Here is a 20,716-nt window from a genome sequence, read left to right as displayed (position 1 = left end):
GGAGCTCTTTCGGCTCGCTCTGTGAGCACTTCCTTACTTCCTGCCACTACAGAATCTCTAAGCTCACTGTCCTGCTCCAGTCCTAGAGTCAGCCATCAAGGAGCCCTGGTTCCCTACGTTGGAGGAAACCAATAGAAACCAGGATCTGGGTGCCAGGGCTATTATATGTTCAATTTAAACACCATCAAAGTCTCAATCAACAGCAGGGAGGAGACGGCTGCATTGGAACTGGTCTAGGAGGCTCCTCGACCAGGGATGAGAGCCAAGCCATGCACATGGCAGTATTTCCATCTGAATCTGTCTGCCAAGCGCCTTTGTTTTGATGCCTAGACATTCCTCAAGGCATGTTTCCTGTTCAAGATCAGTGGATGTTTTAGCAAACAGTATACTCTTCCTCCCACCCTGCTTTCAATTAGCATGGATTCCAGCATCCCCACATGCTGGGTAAATCACTTTATTGTACATAGGAATATGATCTTCCAATAAGGTTGACTTTAAAAACAAATTATATAGTAAATCTCTAAGAAAAGTGATGGAAGATTGAAAATAGTATGTAACAAATATATATATTCATATATATTATGAATAGTATATAGTATCACACTAATTCTTGACTTTGCCAGCTTTATGAAGAATAAATGCATTATTGGTTCCTTTAGTTTCACTTGCATAGTGAAAAAGAAAACGAAAATGTTTCCTTCCCCAGTGGCCCAGCCTCCCCCCTAGAGAACCATACTGTGGGATGCTGTGTGCCTGATGGTGTATGATGCGTACATAACACTTGTAGAGACGTCCCTTTGCTCTGCCCTTCATGTGCAATCAACCAGTACTTATTCTTTAACGTAACAATGAACTTCATAGAGATCTTCCTTAGCACATACAAGCTTCTAACTGGCAATTCCTGAATACAATGAGGGCATACTTCGAATGTCCAGACTTCTAGACTGTTGTTTTGAGGAAGGTGTTCAGAGCCCCTGGGCCCCGGGAGCAGTGATTTCATGTGTGAGTGTACACCCCTTGTGTTGACAGGATAGATGTAGCCCACCGCAATCACTGCCTCCCAAGGAGGCAATGACTCAAACGTGCTTTGTGCCAGGGTCTGGCTGACCGGCGGGAAATGCAGCACAGGGTGGCGATTTAGAGGTGAGCTCTGAGATGTCTGTTTCCCTTGTGGCAGCCTTGCTCCTCATCCCAATTCTAAGTGTTTTTTGCACCTCTCACTACTCCTGCAGGGCAATTCTTTGTGTTCAGAGCTTTTCTTCACTGTCATTCCTTCTGAGTTAGAATTACTTCATTCACCGTAATTTTTATTTTGTTTTTATTTTTATTGATTTCAGAGAGGAAGGGAGAGGGAGAGATAGAAACATCAATGATGGGAGAGGATCATTTATTGGCAGCCTCCTGCATGCCCCTTACTTGGGATTTTGAGCCTGAAAACCAGGCATGTGCCCTGACCAGTAATGGAATGGTGACCTCCTGATTCATAGGTTGATGCCCAACCACTGAGCCACACTGGCTGGGCTCATTTACTATAATTTTACACAGTAAGGCTCTAAAGAAAACCTACCCCAAAAAAAAGAAAAGAAAAAGAAAACAAAAGAAAAGTTACCCCAAAGATGAGAAATTAGCCCTATCTGTGAAGAGCAAGAGTTGAATGTATGAAGGAACTGATGTGAAGTTAATAGTGTTTTAGATTCGATTGTTGTCGACATACTGTCACTTCAAAGAAACAGGTCACCCTGCTAGGTTCTCTAATAGTTTATGCTGACAGTAGGAACTGACTTGCCCTTTGTCCTGTGTAGATTTACTGGATCCTACACTTGGCTCAGTGAAAGCATACAGGGAAATAAGACCTGGCCCACATGACACTCTCTCCACTTCTTTACTGATGGAACTACTAATGGACACTTCTCGGATCTGCCCAGTGCCCCTTTCCTAGGGATCTCCCCACCTCCCTGGCCACTGCTGACTACTGCACATGTGGGCACTTGGCCTGAGCTGAATTTGGGCCGGAGGAGTGTCAGGTGTTCTCTGGGTGGGAACTGAAACGAGAGCAAGTGATTTCATTTGTTTTCATCAGCTAGGGGTCCTCAAACTACAGCCCGCGGGCCACATGCAAATACAAATATTGTATTTGCTCCCGTTTTGTTATTTTACTTCAAAATAACTACAAATTATGAACAACAAATACACATCTATCAGCAAGTGAATCTGAAAATCAAGTGAATAATCTGATGAACAGAATGAACTGGTGATTATAATAGAATCAGGGGCATAGAAAGGGAGTGGACTGGCTATTCTTGGGGGGAAAAGGGGTGAGGGGGATGCGGGAAGAGACTGGACAAAAATCGTGCACCTATGGATGAGGACAGTGGATGGAAAGTGAGGGAGGAGGGTGGGGTGGGAACTGGGTGGAGGGGAGTTATGGGGGGAAAAAAGAGGAACAAATGTAATAATCTGAACAATAAAGATTTAATTAATAAAAAATAAAAAAAATTTAAAAAATTAGATATGTGCAGTATGCATAGGAATTTGTTCATAGTTTTTTTTTAAACTATAGTCCGGCCCTCCAATGGTCTGAGGGACAGTGAACTGGCCCCCTGTTTAAAAAGTTTGAGGACCCCTGATGATTCTGCCTCATGGACAGAATGGGTCAGAGAGAGAGAGAGAACTTGAGCAGGACAGTACACAGAAAGGTACAGAGCTGGCAGACAGCTGTGTCTGTCAGCACCTCACTCTTGGTTCTAGACCAGTGGTTCTCAACCTTCCTAATGCCTTGACCCTTTAATACAGTTCCTCATGTTGTGGTGACCCCCAATTTCATTGTTACAAATTGAACATAATTAAAGTATAGTGATTAATCACAAAAACAATATGTAATTATATATGCGTTTTCCGATGGTCTTAGGCGACCCCTGTGAAAGGGTCGTTCGACCCCCAAAGGGGTGGCAACCCACAGGTTGAAAACCGCTGTTCTAGACCGTCATGAAGTCAGTGTGTTCCCATCCCTGGAGACCCCGGCCTCAGATTAAGTGCACGGTCTGCTTCAGCTAATCTGGCTTGGTTTCACTGGTAACCAACCTACCTAAAGCAGGGTCTTTGGTGAAGACCCAAGGAGACCCTCCGCCAAGCCAGTGCACTCAGTGGTGCAGCATTCCAAGTGCTTATACATTTGTTATGAATTACTTTCCTGCTTGAGCCATTCATTCATTCATTCATTCATCCATTTATTTGGTTAATCCTCACCCAAGGATATATTTTCCATTGACTTTTAGAGAGGGGGGATGGAGAGAAAGAGAGAGAGAAAAAAAACATTGATGTCAGAGAGACACATCAATTGGTTGCCTCCTGCACATGCACCATCTGGGACTAGGGATCGAACCTGCAACACAGGTACATGCTCTTGACTGGGAATCGAACCCGAGACCCTTCAGTACTTGGGCCAACACCAGCTGGGGTGAGCCCACTATTAAATTAAGACCAGCATAGTCTAGATTTTCTTAGAAGGATTAGGTATTTCTGCTCTTAAATATTTTGACTCATAGAACTTGGTCAGCAAACATATCCGAGTTTAGTTACATGCCTAAATTAATTTATTTTGTTAGTTTTTTTTTTTAAATATAGTCAAAATGAGAATAATGCAATGCAATCATCTTGAAATCTTTTATTCCTACCGGGAATTTGCAGAGCATTCCACAGCAGGGAGGTAGGAAAGGCCACTAAGGGAATCAGAATCTGGGGACAGCCATGTCTTTAGGTGGGAACTGAGTAGAAAAATCATCAAGAAAAAAAGGAACAAGCTAATAAAAGAATGTGCAAGTGATATGACCAGTAAAGGAAATGTCAATGGCTCTGGTAAGTGATGCTGATCCTCAATATTAAGAGAAATGCAGCCAAAGCCGGTTTGGCTCAGCGGATAGAGCGTCGGCCTGCGGACTGAAGGGTCCCAGGTTCGATTCCGGTCAAGGGCATGTACCTGGGTTGCAGGCACTTCCCCAGTGGGGGATGTGCAGGAGGCAGCTGATCGATGTTTCTCTCTCATCGATGTTTCTAACTCTCTATATCTCTCCCTTCCTCTCTGTGAAAAATCAATAAAATATATTTAAAAAAAAAAAAAGAGAAATGCAAACTAGAACATGACTGGGATGCCGCTTCTCTAGGCAAAATTCTGTATTCGGATACAACACTCTGTGAGAAAGCACAGCTAGTGCGTTGGTGTGAACTGATGCAAGCCCTATGGAGGGAGGTTTGGGAACATCCACCAAACCAAAGGCGCACATGCCCTAAGGCTCTGCCACCCCACTTCCAGGAACGTCTCTGAACTTCCACATGTGTGAAATGACAAAAGCATGAGGTTAGCCACTGTGTCACTGTCTGTTTAGCAAGACTGGAAGCCGCTGAAATGTTTATCAACAGCGGCTGGTGAAGTCATATCATGAAAGACAGGTTAAAAGAAAAGAAGGAAGTTTGCTGTTTACCACCATGGAGAGATCTGGAAGACACAGTGGAAAATGAAAAAGACAAGAGACAGAAGAGAAGCTCGATATCACTTATGTGAAAGGAGAGGAGGATAAGGAGACAAGATCCTTTGTGTGATATCTGCAACCAAAAGTGTTTAATCTAAAGCAACAAGCAAACAAATCTAAACTGAGGAATATTCTACACAATAACTAGTCTGAACTCCTAAAAAGGTTGATCCTTATTCTTAGGGATTGATGGCAAAGTAGTTAGGGCTGAATGAAGTATGATGTCTTTGACAAACTCTCAAATGATCAGGAGGGGAGGTAAATATATATATACACACTAGAGCAGTTGGTTCTCAACCTTCTGGTCCTTTAAGTACAGTTCCTCATGTTGTGACCCAACCATAAAATTATTTTCGTTGGTACTTCTTAACTGTAATGTTGCTACTGCTATGAATCGTAATGTAAATATCTGATATGCAGGATGGTCTTAGGCGACCCCTGTGAAAGGGTTGTTCGACCACCGAAGGGGTCGCAACCCACAGGTTGAGAACCACTGTACTAGAGGCCTGGTGCACAAATTCGTGCATGGGTGGGGACTGGCCGGCCCACCCCTGATGGGGTGGGGGAGGCTGATTGGGGGCGGGACCGGCTGGGGGCAGGGGCCACAGGCAGTTGGCCGGCCCCACCCCCTGGTCAAACTCCCGGTTGAGGGGACAATTTACATATTAGGCTTTAATTATATATATATATATATATATATATATATATATATATATAGAGAGAGAGAGAGAGAGAGAGAGAGAGAGAGAGAGAGAGAAAGTAGATGTGTCAAAATGTTAATAACTAGTGAACTTAAGTACTAGTAAGGGGTATATGGGTGTCCCTTGTACTATTCTTTCAAGATTTGAAATTTTGCAAAATTGGAAGTTGGGGAAAGAATGCATTTTTACGTGACTTTAAGGGAGTAGAGGGGAAACTGATGGGCATGGGTGGAGAGGCTTTTCTTTAAGTTTATTTATTTTTTGTTTTTTAATCCTTGCCCATGGATATTTTTCCATTGATTATAGAGAAAGTGGAAGAGAGAGGGAAAGACAGAAACATCCACGTGAGAGAAACACATGGATTGGTTGCTTCCTGCACCCGCCCCGACCAGGGAGGAGCCTGCAACCATGGTATGTGCCCTTGACCAGAATCGAACCCAGGACCCTTCGTTCCTCAGGCCGACGCTTTATCCACTGAGCCAAACCAGCTAGGGCTAGAGAGGCTTTTCAAAGTACATACCATTTCATGGCTTTTGAAATTTGAAACATATAAATGTATTACCTGAAACATGTGTTAATGAACACACTGCAAAATTTCTGCTGTGCATGTATGAATCAAATTGAGTCTAGACCAGGGTTTCTCAACCTGGGCACTGTTGGTCTTCTGTGTGGGGTCTGTCCTGTGCCTTGTAGGATGGTGAGCAATCTCTCTGGCCTCTACCCACTAGATGCAGGTCGAGCAGCCCCCCTCCTTTGTGACAACGAAACACGTCTCCAAATACTGCCAAGTGTCCCGAGGGACAACCGAAGCAGGTGGAACTGCCTGAGCCAGACAATCAGGACCAGGGACTCCTAGGCAATGAAGAAATATGTTCAGGGAAGCCGGTGATTTGGTGATGCCATAAAAGTGACAGTACCCGGGGCATTCAGCCATCTTTATGAACATAGTTACCTAGAAAAGTTCGTTTTAAAAATGACAGACATGCCTCTGCCATAGGGTGGGATGGTAGAATAAAACTGTCAAACTTTGCTTCCAATATAAAACAAACTCTCCCATGACATCTGACAGGGTCAACTTCATTTGGCAAGCACATGTTTCAAATAATTTGGTCCTTAGCACCCTTCCCAACGTGTCCCTAACGGCACGAACAGGGAAACGCCGAGACCTGAAGTCAGTGTCGCCGGGTGGGTGTCCGCTTACCCTGTCCCCCGACAGGAGGCAGTTCCCGTTGGTGCTCCAGTTGAGGACAGTGATGTCAGCGGTGTGCGTTGGGGGGACCGCATGCTGCTCCTTCTCCTGCTTATTGAACATGATCACCTCCCCGCTCTCCCATCCAACAGCCAGGATCAGCCGGCTCTGGTGCCAGCACAGGGAAGTGACCCGGCAGGACCTCTCCACATGCGTGTCGGGCACACGCTCACCCTGTGATGGACAAGAGGCAAATCCCATGTTACAGAGAGTGGCAGCTACTCCAAGAATGCATAGCTAATCCCCACGGGACATCAGCTAGAAGACATAAAGAGCTGTTTTTAGGGAACTGCTTTATTTCATTGTCATAGAAACAGCAACCTTGACCTAGCAGAGCTATGAAAACAAGGTTAACACACAACAGCCCATGCTGACCAGCTTATCAGAAAGTGTGACCTCATACTCAGAGCCGCTCGGTGGCTAGCTAGGGTGTTTTGTTGTTTGTTGTTTATGTTTTTATTCATTTCAGAGAGAGGAAGGGAGAGGGAGAGACAGCAACATCAATGATGAGAGAGAATCATTGACCGGCTGCCTCCTGCACACCGCCTACTGGAAGTCGAGCCAACCTGGGCATGTGCCCTTACTGGGAATAGAATTCTAACCTCCCGCTTCAGGGGTCGACGCTCAGCCACTGAGCCACATCGGCTGGGTGCTAGCTAGCATTTCAATGAGTTCCAATGAAACTTTATTATTTATTTATTTACTTTTAATCCTCACCTGAGGATATTTTTTTAGAGAAAGTATAAGGGAAGGAGGGAGGGAGGGGGGAGAGAGAGAAAAAAACACATTAATGTGAGAGAGGCACATTGATTGGTTGCTTTCCATACACTTCCCGACCTACAACCCAGGTACATGCCCTTGACCGGGAATTGAACCCATGACCCTTTGGTGTGCTGGCTGATGCTCTAACCATTGAACTGCTGACCAGGGCTAAAACTTTATTTATAAAATAAGTGGTAGGCGAGGTAAAGTTTGTCAATACCAAAGTTCTCAAACTGTGGTCAGATGACTCCCAAAGCCTTTTCAGGGTCTGCAAGGTTATGATTATGATTATTTTTTTTACTAAAGGTTTTTTTAAGTTGATTTTTAGAGAGAGAGGGAGGGAGAGGGGAGAAAAAGAAAAGCATTGATGTGAGAGCAAAACAGATCGGTTGCCTCCTACACGCCCCCTACTAGGGATTGAGCCCGCAACCCGGGCATGTGCCCTGACCAGGAATCAAACCAGCAACCTTTCAGTGCATAGGACAACGCCCAACCGAGCCACCCCGCCAGGGCTGCAAGATCAGTTATTTCTAGAATGATGCCAAGAAGTTATTTGCCTCATTTGCTTTCATTTTCTGACCAGTGTATAGTGGACTTTTCCAGAGGCTATGTGATGTGTGATGATTCATTGCTCTGATAGCTAACGGAATATGTACTTGTATATTTTTGTTTTCTGTAATTTTCTAAGGAAATAGGTTTAGGGTATAAATATGTATTTCTAGCAATTAACACAGTTTGTTCTCAGCACTTCTACCAAACTCTCTCTAGTAATCTCCAGTTATACCTGCTACATCTGTAACCTTATTAACATCTAATAATTATTTAGAAATCCTAAAGTTTTCCTGTGCCAATTAGAAACACAAAAAGTACATTGTTTTGTAATAGTATTTTTTAATTTTCTAAATTTTAAAATTTTGTCTAAAATTGCTATTATTTTGGAATATAATTGCTGGGGTCCAACCCCAGCAGGTCCAGGGGTCCCCAAAGGTGTGGACGGAGTCGGCGAAGAAGGAATGATGTGGAGACAGCGTTCAGTTGATCAGCAGCCTAGCCAGGATCTCTAGCCAGGATCTCCAGCCAAGTTCTGTTCAGGATCTCCAGCGAAGTTCTGGTTAGGATCGCCAGCCAGGTTCTGTGTCCATGTTCTCTTGCTAGGTTCTCCAGCCAGGTTCCCCAGCCAGGTTCGGTCACCAGATTCTGTAGCCATGTTCTTCAGCCAGGTTCTGGCTAGGTTCTCCAACCAAGTTCTGTAGCCAGGTTCTGTCTCTAGGTTCTTCAGCCAGGTTCTCTCGCTAGGTTCTGTCTCTAGGTTCTGTGGCCAGTTTCTGTCCAGGATCTTTTGCCATGTTCTCTCGCTAGGTTCTGTCTCTAGGTTTTGTCTCCAGTCTCTGTCCAGGATCTTTTGCCATGTTCTCTCCAGCGAAGTTCTTCTGTCTCTAGGTTCTGTGTAGGTTCTGTGTCTAGGTTCTGTGTCCTGTTGTCTTGTTACATCTGTATTTATACCAGTTGATTCCAATCCTATCAATCTCTATTCCAAAGGTTAGGGCATTTCTTATCTCCATTCCAGGGAGTAAAGATTATGTAGCTTAAGCATGATTGTTGGTAGTTGAAGTGATTAATTACCCGCATGGCACTTAGTTAAGGGGTTTTATTCCCTCCCTAACTTCAGGGGAAAATCCCTACCTGGGGAAACAACCTTTCTCAGAGAGGTGACCTTGGTTAAAACACATAGTGCCAAGAAGGTGAGCAAACATATTAAGAACAGTATGCCATATATGCCAGGTCCCTTGAAACAGCAAGGATGGACTGGCTCCCGGCATATAATATTTATTCTAAATAAGATTTTATAATGCATACTGGAGTGTTCTCTGACTCCTAGAAGGGAGGAATGTGCTCCAACGAAGCTGGGCGACACTGCGCTTGGTGCTGGGGCTACATGAGAGCAGCCGGGGCCTGGCTGAGCTCCCAACCGTGGAGGGGCCAAGGACCGCCAAGTATCACAGATGAGCCCTTCAATGGTGAGGTGGGTGAGAAAGCAAGAGGGTCTGCCCTTGCATGGGGGGAGGTAGGGAAGGACGTCCTCAGGAAGTGCCACTGAGCCACTTTCACCTGGAGGACTAATATAGTAATTAAGCAAAAAGATCAAGGAGATTCCGACCAGTGTAGCTCAGTGGTTGAGTGTTGACCTATGAACCAGGCGGTCATGGTTCGATTCCTGGTCAGGACACATGCCCAGGTTGCGGGCTCCATCTCCAGGCTGGGGCATGCAGGAGGCAGCTGATCTATGATGCTCTCTCATCACTGATGTATCTATCTCTCTCTCTCTCCCTCTCCCTTCCTCTCTGAAATCAATAAAATATATATAAAAAGTTCAAGGGAGACTCTCCTGTGCGGAAGGCACAGCACTGGCACTTGGAAGGCGGGGAAGGCCAGGTGTGTGTAGCGCGGAAGGCGGAGCACCCTGTGAGGCAGGAGAGCCAGGCCTTGGGGGCACTGGGGGCCACATCAGCGACTTCCGTCCTCACCCAAAGAGCAAGGCAGCGGTGGGGAAGGTGGGGGTAGTGGGTGGCTCCAGCTATGATTCCTAAGGATGGCTCTGCCCTGTGTGGGGGATGGGGAGGACCTCCAGGACACTAGCGGTGCTAGTTTGCTGGGTGGAGGGTGTCACTATCATCCCCAGGCCCCTGTCCTGGGCATTAGGATGGAAAACACTCAGCCTTTGAAGGAAAGTGTGGGGAAGGGGGCAGGGGGGGCGAGGTTCAGTTCAGTCTGGACTTGTGAAGTTTGAGGCCTGTGTCAAACACCCAGGTGTCCTGTGGGCAGCTGGATTCCTAAGTCTGCAGCTCAGGGGGACTTGTGGGCTGGAGATAGGTTTCGTTACTGTTCATCGATAGACAATGACAGGTCACAGTCAGAGGAGGAAACAGAGGGAGAAGAGGCCTAGACAAGCTCAGGACATGCCAACAGCAGTCCGGGCTTGGAAGGAGAGGAAGGCTGGGTCCAGGAGACAGGGTGGGGGAACACTCCTGCCAGCTCCATGGCGGGTTTCCCAGAGAACTTCACAAGCGCGTGGACCAGCACAGAGAAGGGGCATCAGGTAAGAACCCAAAACACACAGGGCGTGTCACAGACACTGCTGATGACTCCAGCTGCTTGGGTGAAGCATCTGGTACGACAACGAAACTACAGAGGGCTGAGAAGTGAGTGGGAAGGGAAATCTGACTTCCTTGGTGAAGTCTGTGGTGCGTTGTGCACTGAGAATTGGGGGGGGGGGAGGGGCAATGAAAATCTGAAGAGCATCTCGAAAGTTTTTGCAATGGGTTGAATTGTGCTAATTCCTAAAAAGCTATGTTAACGTCCTAACCACTGGTACCTGTGATATGACCTTATTTGAAATAGGGTCTTTGCAGATGATCAAGTTAAGATGAGGTCATTAGGATGGGCCTTAGTCCAATACGGCTGTGTCCTTAATAGAAGTGGAGACACCCAGAGGAGGCAGCCCTGTGATGAGGGAGGAAGAGACTGGCGCGGTGCAGGCACAGACACAGGAGCACCAAGGACTGCTGGGAACCAGAAGCAAAGACAAACCATGCAACGGATCCTCCCCGGAAGCCTTCAGAGAGAGTGAGGCCCGGCTAGCCCCTCATTTCAGATGTCTGGCCTCCAGATCTGGTAAATAGTACATTTCTGTTGTTTTAAGCCACCCAGTTTGCAGTCGTTTGTTATGGCAGCTAATTGTTTTAAATAGGGAGATTGGATCAGGATGAGAGACAATGCTGAGAGGCCATATCTGGTTGGTGACTGTGAATGGACTGTTAATTCTATCTTAAACATTCCTAAATCTGTCCCCAAACCTAAACTGCAGAGGTAAAATAATAATACTGGGAGTTAAGACCTCAGCGAGAATACACACACACACACACACACACACACACATTATATCCCATACTCCTCCCACAACGTACCCTACACTCCCTAACCCATCCACCTACAACCCAAACCATAACACATATACCCCTTCCCCCACACCCATATCTCTCCCCTTCCCTCCCCTCCCCTCCCTTCCCCTCCCCTCCCCTCCCCTCCCTTCCCCTCCCCTTCCCTTCCCTCTCTCACCAAAAAAGAGACAAGAGCCAGAAGCTACTGAAGTCATAATCATTGCTTCCAGTACTTACTTGCTCCAGGTATATATCCACGCTGCCTCTTGAGGCTGTGCCGACGGAGGCCACTGCCAGGAATGGATGAACAGGGTGCCAGCTGATGTGAGAAGGAGATCCAGCCGAGTCTGGGGCTTCTATCCGGTGGTCAAAGTAGAGGGCCATGATGAAACTCAGACCTCGTCAGGGCTGGAACCTGCAGGGGAAAAACAACCAAGTCCTGCGGGGTTTTTTGTTTGTTTTTACAAAATGACTGTGTACAGAATCAGGAAAGAAAAGCATCATGGAACTATCACACACAAGACACTCAGTAACTTATAAATGTCCCTTCACACCGATTCAGGAGATTTTATGTGGAAGAGATCTCTAACAGGAAAAACAAAAATAAATGAGAAGCAAGGGGCTGGAACCGCAATGATCCAGAGGGTAATGAAAAGCAGTAAAACTTCTTGCCATCGGAACAGCAAAGAAAAGCCCTGCCGCCTGGACATGTAATCCTTGATCGTTTGTATTCCGATCATAATGCAGATAATTTATATTTCTATAGTCCCCCTTTAGCAAAATTTTCAAATCAAATAAAAGCAAACTGCTTCACAAAAGAGAAATGTATAGAAAAACCCAGTTCTCAATTTCTGATAAAGCTTGAAAAACCAAGGCAGTCTTCACCTCCGACTCTCAGGTGGTAGAAGGCAAAAGGATTCCTTTGTTAGAGTGTCAAGAACAAACCCACAGCAACTGCAGAGAAGCTGAACTTCAATAGTTACAGGAACTTAACCCCTCCCTCCCTCCCTCCTTTTCTCCTTTCCTTCTTTTCCCCCTCCCTCCCTCCTCTCTCCTTTCCTTCCTCTCTTTCTTGGAAAAGATGTGCATACTGTGCCTTTGAGGGAAGGCTAGAATGGTGAATGAAATGAAATGATACCCCTAACTGGTTTGGCTCAGTGGATAGAGCATCGGCCTGCAGACTGAAGGGTCCCAGGTTCGATTCAAGTCAAGGGCATCTACCTTGGTTGCAGGCACATCCCCAGTAGGGGGTGTGCAGGAGGCAGCAGATCAATGTTTCTAACTCTCTATCCCTCTCCCTTCCTCGCTATAAAAAAATCAATAAAATATATATTTTTTTAAAAAAGAAATGAAATGGCCGAAACCGGTTTGGCTCAGTGGATAGAGCGTCGGCCTGCGGACTGAAAGGTCCCAGGTTCGATTCCAGTCAAGGGCATGTACCTGGGCTGCGGGCACATCCCCAGTAGGAGATGTGCAGGAGGCAGCTGATCGATGTTTCTCTCTCATCGATGTTTCTAACTCTCTATCTCTCTCCCTTCCTCTCTGTAAAAAATCAATAAAATATATATATATAAAAAATAAAGGTTCTGTTTAAAAAAAAAAAAAAGAAAGAAAAGAAATGAAATGATAGTCAGACTTCTGCCCAATTTTTCATACCAGAGTCTTTGGGGAAGCTAATTAGTGGAGAAGAGACTATGTGTAGAGTGGTTTGCTATCACTTAAACTTATTCAACTTCATACTCATTAAGATGGCTATTATCCAAAAAATAGAAAATAAGAAGCGCTGGTGGGCCCTAACCGGTTTGGCTCAGTGGATGGAGCATTGGCCTACGGACTGAAAGGTCCCGGGTCCAATTCCGGTCAAGGGCATGTACCTTGATTGTGGGCACATTCCCAGTGGGAGGTGTGCAGGAAGCAGCTGATTGATGTTTCTAACTCTCTATCCCTCTCTCTTCCTCTCTGTAAAAAATCAATAAAATATGTTTTAAAAAAAGAAGTGTTGGTGGGGATGTGGAGAAATTGGAACCCGTTTGCATTGCTAGTGGGATGTAAAATAGTGCAGTCACTATGGAAAACAGTATGGTGGTTCCTAAAACATTAAACATAGACTTACCATATGATTAGGTAATTCCAGTTTATATTATATTATTTATATTATTTATATACACAAATAATTGAGAAAAACAGGGGCTTGAACCGATATTTGTACATAAATATTCATAGCAGCATTTTTCGCAGTAGCCAAGAGAGGGAAACAATCCAAATGCCTATCAACAGATGAATGATTACACAAATTCCATTTTCAATGGAGTATCATTCAGCCTTAAAAAGGAATGAAATTATGACACATTAAAACATGCATGAACCGCCGAAACCGGTTTGGCTCAGTGGATAGAGCGTCGGCCTGCGGACTGAAGGGTCCCAGGTTCGATTCCGGTCAGGGGCATGTGCCTGGGTTGCGGGCACATCCCCAGTGGGGGATGTGCAGGAGGCAGCTGATCGATGTTTCTCTCTCATCGATGTTTCTGGCTCTCTGTCCCTCTCCCTTCCTCTCTGTAAAAAATCAATAAAATATATTTAAAAAAACAAACAAACATGCATGAACCTAGAAGACATTAAGCTGAGTGAAATAAGCCACACACAAAAGAGCAAATAATGTATGATTCCACTTATATGAGGTACCTAGAGTAGTCAAATTCAGAGACAGAAAGTAGGTTGGTGGGTGCCAGGGCCTGCTGGGACTGGGGCTGGGGTTGAGGTGGAAGGGGGCAGTTGTTTAATGTGTACAGGGTTTCAGTTTGGGAAGATGGAAAAAGTTCTGGAGATGATGGTGGTGATGGTTGTACGGCAATGTGAAGGTACTTCATGCCACTGAACTGTATACTTAAAAACGGTTAAATTTTACATTATGCATATTTAACCACAACAAAAAATTATGCACAATAAGTATTCAACACCTGTAAAATGCTGTCAGTCTATCATTATAGGGGATGGACTATGACATTGCTTTTAGTAATGCCACAGTTGCATCCGAGGAAGCCACAAAAGCTCAATTTGGATCCAGAGAAGGAAACCCCTTCAGCGGGCAGTTGGAAAGCATATGGGTATAAATGAACAGTCACATTTCAAATGTTTACTTTTTTGTTATGAATATGTACCCTGAAAAGGCAACATTTTCGAGGTTGTGCTCTCACCATCACAAACCACTGAGCACTTCTTCAGGGCTCCTGAGGGAGCAGCCAGGCACTGGTTGGAGGAGCAACGGGTGCCGTGGTGGGCAAACTGCGGCTCGTGAGCCACATGTGGCTCTTTGGCCCCTTCAGTGTGGCTCTCCCTAAGCCTTAGGAGTACCCTAATTAAGTTAATAACAATGTACCTACTTATATAGTTTAAGTTTTAAAAATTAGGCTCTCAAGAGAAATTTCAATTGTTGTGCTGTTGATATTTGACTCTGCTGACTAATAAGTTTGCCGACCACTGGGTTGCGGGGACTGGAGTCAGGGGAAGGGGCAGATGCAGGGTTCTCCCGCGCACACACACATCACTAAGGACATCTATACTGGTCGGGGCTCTGATTTCTTTGAGTCAAGCCCTTATGCAAACCTTCAAACAAAGCTATTAAAAATGAAAATACACCAGATAAATACCTGGTGATTCAATATAGCAAAGGAAACCCTTTAAAGTGAGTTTTAATATGTTGCAGCCAGCCAAGTGTCTAAATTCTGGACTATGGGAAATTCCTATTCATGCTTAACAAATTTACTTTGTGAAAATATTCCTCTGCAAAATGTGAAATGTTAATTTGTTGTAATGATGGAGAAAGAATTATAATAGCACTTGAAAAATTTAAACCTGATTTCCTCAGGTTTGAAATAGTTTTTATTTCCAAATCACTTTGTAGTAAGTATGTATGCAAACAGATCTTTACATTACTCGTTCCCTCCTGCCTGTGGCTTTCCCAGGGACTCTCTCCCTGACACTCCTTCTCTGGGCACTCAGGAAGCCTCTCTTCCTCCAGGGAGCTCTCCACCTTGATTTCTAGTGCCCATAAAACCCTGTACTTCTCTTTTAAAGTATATTTTTATTGATTTCAGAGAGGAAGGGAGAGGGAGAGAGAGAAACATCAATGATGAGAATCATTGGCTGGCTACCTCCTGCACGCCCCATACTGGGGATCAAGCCTGCAACTCTGGCATGTGCCCTGACAGGGAATCAAACTGTGACCTCCTGGTTCATAGGTCCACGCCAACCACTGAGCCATGCTGGCCTGGCAGAACCCTGTACTTCTCCATCGCTGTACTTAGACTTTATTATAAATGTGTATTTGGTCAACCATCCTCCACTCCCTGCCAGGTATCTATCCCACAGAGTGGGAGACTGCTAGAGCGTTACCAGGCCCTAGAACAGTGCCTTGCACAGAACAGGCCCCCAATAAGTGAATCCCTGATGAAGATATTTATTAGCAAAGAAAGATGTCTTTGATGTTCTGTTAGCTGTAAAAAGTGGTTTACAGGCCAGAGTGAGTGAGTCCATTTATACAATGCATAAATGCACTTTAACATTTTCCTACAGTATCATCTGCATAATTACAAGTTACCAGAGTAAACACAAGGAGAAATGACTAATAATAAAATCATTGCCAATGACGTCTATTTATTGCACCAGTTCAAAAACAAGTGAACTTTTCCTGAAAACAAACTCAGGGTCACTAGAACATTAAAAGCATTTGGTAAATATATATATACACTTTGGGGGAAAGAAAAAATTCCATTTGTTCTAATCAATGAACTCCTCTAGGCTCCAGCCGTCCAACATCCATCTACCACCTCCATCAAACCAACTTTTGGGAAAGAATCTGTTGTTAAGCTCATTCAACGGAGGGGTTCGTGGTATTAAGGTTAATTAATGTAAGTTACTTTACTGCTTGGAGATGCTGCAGGAGAGAACCTGAAGGAACTTGGGGAAATAGAGCTGAGTGGACGAGTGTGGGGGGTAGATATTAGTGCCCCTTCACAAACTCCCAGCCTCTAGGCCACAGCCCGCAGGCCTGGGGACATGCAGGGTCAGAGCTGTATCTTGGGGATACGAAGGAGAGCCTTCCCTGGCTGGGACCGTGCGGCCCAGAAAGGTACTTCTTATTCTCTCCCTGCCCGCGGACACAAGTACTCTGCCAGCGTCCGCCACCAACCCACCTGGTCAGCTCCCCGGGGATCGCACGGCCGCGCGACCCTCACTAGAACCTGGACTGCGACTGAGGAGGCCATAAGCCCCTAGCCTGGGGCCGCGGGAGATCCGCGGAGACCGGATTTCCGGACGAAAACAACTTGGGATGGCGATGGACCCGACTGGCTCGCCTGGTCGTCGCCCTCCTCCCGGCCCCGCACCCCCGACACCACCCGAGTCCGTCCCCGGTCCCGCTTCTTCGTCGCCCGCCTCGGGGCTCCCGCCTCCTGATCCCTCACTTCCCCGACCCCAGCTCCCTTGGACCGCTCTCACCTCTCCCGGCCCCTGCGCCGCCGCCGCGCGTTGCTAGGACAACGGCTGCTCGCGGAACGCGGAAACAGCCGAAGTGAGTGACTACGAGGCCGAGGCCGCCCGAAGCGCCACGCGGGGCCGGAAAGAACCGAAAATGATCGGGAACGTTCGTGCAGAGGGTTAGATTGCCAAGCGGGTTCCCGCGGGCGGCGAGCTCCACGGTCTTTCCCGGCAGTTTACCCCCATCCCAGCCACGGTCGGGAATCAACAACGCTAGCTCGTAAAGTGGGGCCAAGAGGCCAGGGTATGACACCCTGCGCAGAGAAGGGAGCTGGCGAAATTCTTCTAGGGGTGATGGCGATGCAAGACCTGTTGGGATTCGCTCCTGTAGTTACACCTTTTCAACCGCTTAGGTCTGTCAGAAGGTGGAGGAAGGCAACAGACTGTGGGGGAGAAACGGAACGCCATCTTCTTTAAGAGCGCTCTCTTGTTAATCTTATTGCTGGGTCTTCTGGACCCCAGACCGTTTTTCTAGGTTCTGCTTTGTCTGATCTTAAGAGGTGGTTCAAGAGTATTCCCGAGAAAAGCCAATTGACTCGACATACTTCCTTGAAGTTATTAATTTATCACGTGCATTCGATGCCTTGGGAGACATGGACGCCTTTGGCGAGAAAATGTTAGCCAACGATACGGGTTCATCCCATTAGAAACGAACCTGACTCATGGAGACAGACTGCATCCCCAAAGGTATTAACAACTGCGCTCTGACCTTATGGTTTGAAAAACAAAGCAATGTCATGGCATTAAAAAAAAAAAAGTCACTAAGGCAAAAGGATCCATTGTTAAACAAATGAAAAAATAAAAAGTGTAGATACCACTGGATGAGATGGGATAGGCGTCTCCAAGGAAGACTCCGAAGTTTATATTTTTTAAAAACCCACTTTCATATACAGAATATTTTTGTGTGTCTACTTAGGTGCCTTATGAACATTTTTTATTTTTCCATTTTTATTGGATATATTGGGGTGGCACTGGTTAACAAAACTATACAGATTTCAGGTGCACAATTCTACAACACATCTGTGCACTGTATTGTGTGTTCACCACCCAAGTTTCCCTTCACCACAATTTACCCCTCTATATCTCCCTCCATCTCCGCCACCACCCCAGAATTTTTAAGGAATAAATTTGTGTAAATTTAAGGTATATAGCGATGTTGTTTCGATGCACTTAGATACTGTAATATGATTGCTCACATAGCTTATTTATCACATTACTAATTGTAGTACATTATTGTGTGTATTTATTATACTGTGCATTTGATCTCTATGGCTTATTTACTACTCCCTACAAGTTTATCCTTCAACATCATTACTCTTATCCCACCCATAAACACTAGAATTTTAAAAACACTCCTTTATTTCCCTAATGAAGAAAAAGGGCCTAAGTGCCCAGCACTATGTGCTTGCCAAAAAAAGTTAAAAAGCACACACCCAACCCAATAAAGGGTGTATTTATCCGCCTCGGTTGCACTTCCACACTTCTTTCGCGCGGGATTCAACTCTCGGAGCTGAGGCGGCGTTTTCTTCTCACGCATCCGTCATACGGCCTTAACCAATCATAGCCAGGTACTGATTCTATTGGCTGTCGCCCGACCAATCCGAGGAGACGCCCCAACCTGCAAAGCCGCAAGACGGCGTCACAACATTACCCGCGTCGCAGACAACACCCTCTCGCCCCCGCCCAGCGTCGTGCATGCAAGCAAGCGCGCCACAGATGGCCAATGGGAGCGCCCTTAGGGGGGCGCGCTCGCTGAAAACTTCGGACGTGCTCGTCTCCGCGCGCTTCGCCCCTCCTCTCCCCGAGCGCCCGCCGCCTTTGTCCCGCCCCGCGCTCCGCCCTTGCGGTCTCCTTCGGCCGCCGTAGCCGGAACTGCTGCTGTGCGCGGCTGGCCGGGTCTACGGGAGGCTGAGCGGCGGTAGCCTTGGCTCCCGCAGCCCAGTCAGCCGCACCCCGGCCGCGGAGAGGACGTGCCGGGGCAGGCGTTGCTGGTCGACTGTTTCCGAAGCGGGAGCACCACCCCGGCGTAGCGGTCTTGCTGCAGTCGGGGCCCGGGGCTGCCCGGCCCGGCCGGATCTGCGGGCACCCGGGAGGCTCCAGGAGGGCCCGGGAAGCCAGGCTGCTGCGGGGCATTGATGAACAAGGTGACCGGAGGCTGGGGCTCAAAAGGGGTAGGCCGCCTCGACCGGCTGTCATGGCGATACCGGGCTCCTTGCTTAGGTGGGGGCTGCGGAGGAGCGGCCTGCTCCCTTGCCGCCGTAGTTACGCACGCGGTGCTTTGTCGGAGCGGCTCCGGGGAGTCCGGATCGAGAAGTGTCGCCTTGACGGTGCGCTTTGTGTGCAGCCAGAAATCGGCTGGAGAAGGGAGGGCTTTGCTTTTTCCTTCCAGAAACGTGACAAAAGGCGTCGAGCCGAGATTGGGCTTGAGGCCGTTCCATCTCTGTGCACGTTCAGGAAGTAATGGAGGTTTTCCTTTAAAGGTTATCAGCCTCCTGTTTTCCTATAGCCGTAGGGGAAACCTCAGGAATGTGTCAGTATCCTTTAAATCCTGAAAAGCGCCCTGTCCTTCTGTGTTCAGTGTAGTGTCTAACATTCAACCTGGCAAACAGGCAAGCTTATTCTGTTGTGGTTGGTCTCTGCGGTGCCTGAGCCCTGGGTTGACTGTGGGTGGCTTTGGGATGAAAGGCCCCTGGGAAGTAGGATTCTCCACATTATACACCAGGGAAAGGCCCTTCTGGATACGTTCACATTCCTTAAGTATAAATAGATGGGTTGAGAAATGACTACTGAGAAGCCCTGTACAATGAACTGCTTTAAGTTTGGCTGCTTGTCTTGTGTAGTTCTGTTCGTTGGCAGGGTGTTTTGTGTTGCGTGTTGTTGTTGTTTTTAACCAGCAAGAATTCAAATGATTTATAAGATCAGTTACAACAGATGAAAGCTGTTTAGAGGTCACTCTGTGACAGAAGACATCAGAGCAGTAGTAGGTATTATTCTGATTTTTACTCATTCCCAAACCTTTCTCCGAGATGTCCTTGCCCGTGTTCCTGTATTTTGTTGTTCACCTCCATGCCTTGTTCTTGTTTTCCTTTTAAATGGAGAATGTTCCTGCCCTTAGCAGTTGTGTTCCGTTTGTCGAACACAGTTTGGGCATATAGCATCGACACCTGTTGAGGAATCTGATTATCTTTCTTGCTTCATCGCAAGCACACGTTATTTCCCAGCTTATAATGGTTGTAGGGACCAGATTCTCTCCGTGTATTTTTGAGTGTGTCTGTCTTCTGGGTTGCTTTTTTAGAGTCATCGCATTTTATTGTTGTGGACATTTCACACAGCAGTGGGTAACAACGTTAATGCAAGAATTTCATTAATGGTTGCCAAGAGTTTTAACACCATTGTCTTCTACCCATTCTTGCATTTGGACCTGGACATAACCGTGCCATCCCTTTCACGGGTGGCTCCAACGTGTTCCATGCAACAGGCTTCTTTGTTGCAAAAAAAAAATCATTTTAAATTCCTAAATCCCCGCAGCAGCACACATCTCCCACCCTGGGAAGCATGATTCCCAGAAACCCTGAGCTTATTATTCTTTATGTCTGTTTAAAAATAAGCAGGCGGACGGGCCGCCGGGCCACTATGGAGTTCCCTGTGCACACTGGCGAGCCCGCACCTCTCCCCTGCTGGGGTGGATCCCGGCCCCTCGCTCCCGCTCCAGGGCCAACTTCGGGGGCTGGCGTGGGGGGCAGGTGCGCGGGGCCAGGTGCCACGCGCGTTTGGGGGGTCGGGAGGGGTCGGGGGTGGGGGTGGGGAGGCGGGCACCGAGGCCCAGCCGGCCCAGGCAGCCCGGGGAGCGAGGCCGGGGCGCAGGCTTCTCGCCTCGCAGGCCATGAGCCGCGGCTCCGTTGGGTAAGTGGTTCCGGGCCGCGACGCTGGTACCCAGGAACCCGAGCCTCGAATCCCGGACGCGGGACCCCGGATCCCTTTTCGACCCCGACGGGCTGGGGCGCC

General features: G+C 47.0%; 1 protein-coding gene across 1 annotated transcript in view; it reads right to left on the bottom strand.

The window, feature by feature from the left end:
• IFT140 (intraflagellar transport 140) overlaps positions 1-16,725 on the bottom strand; it is a 92,871-nt gene extending 76,146 nt beyond the window's left edge. Inside the window, exons 1-3 of the mRNA XM_081089344.1 lie at positions 16,673-16,725; positions 11,414-11,591; positions 6,429-6,650 (exon numbers count right to left, since the gene is read on the bottom strand). Of these exons, the coding sequence (XP_080945470.1) occupies positions 6,429-6,650; positions 11,414-11,560 (369 nt within the window). The 5' untranslated portion in view covers positions 11,561-11,591; positions 16,673-16,725. The remainder of the gene's footprint in view (positions 1-6,428; positions 6,651-11,413; positions 11,592-16,672) is intronic.
• Between the last annotated feature and the right edge of the window lie 3,991 nt (positions 16,726-20,716).

Source organism: Myotis nattereri, assembly GCF_964212035.1.
Source record: "Myotis nattereri genome assembly, chromosome: 4".
Taxonomy (NCBI): Eukaryota; Metazoa; Chordata; class Mammalia; order Chiroptera; family Vespertilionidae; genus Myotis; species Myotis nattereri.
The sequence above is the reverse complement of the archived record's forward strand: the minus strand, read 5'-3'. Positions and strand labels throughout refer to the sequence as shown.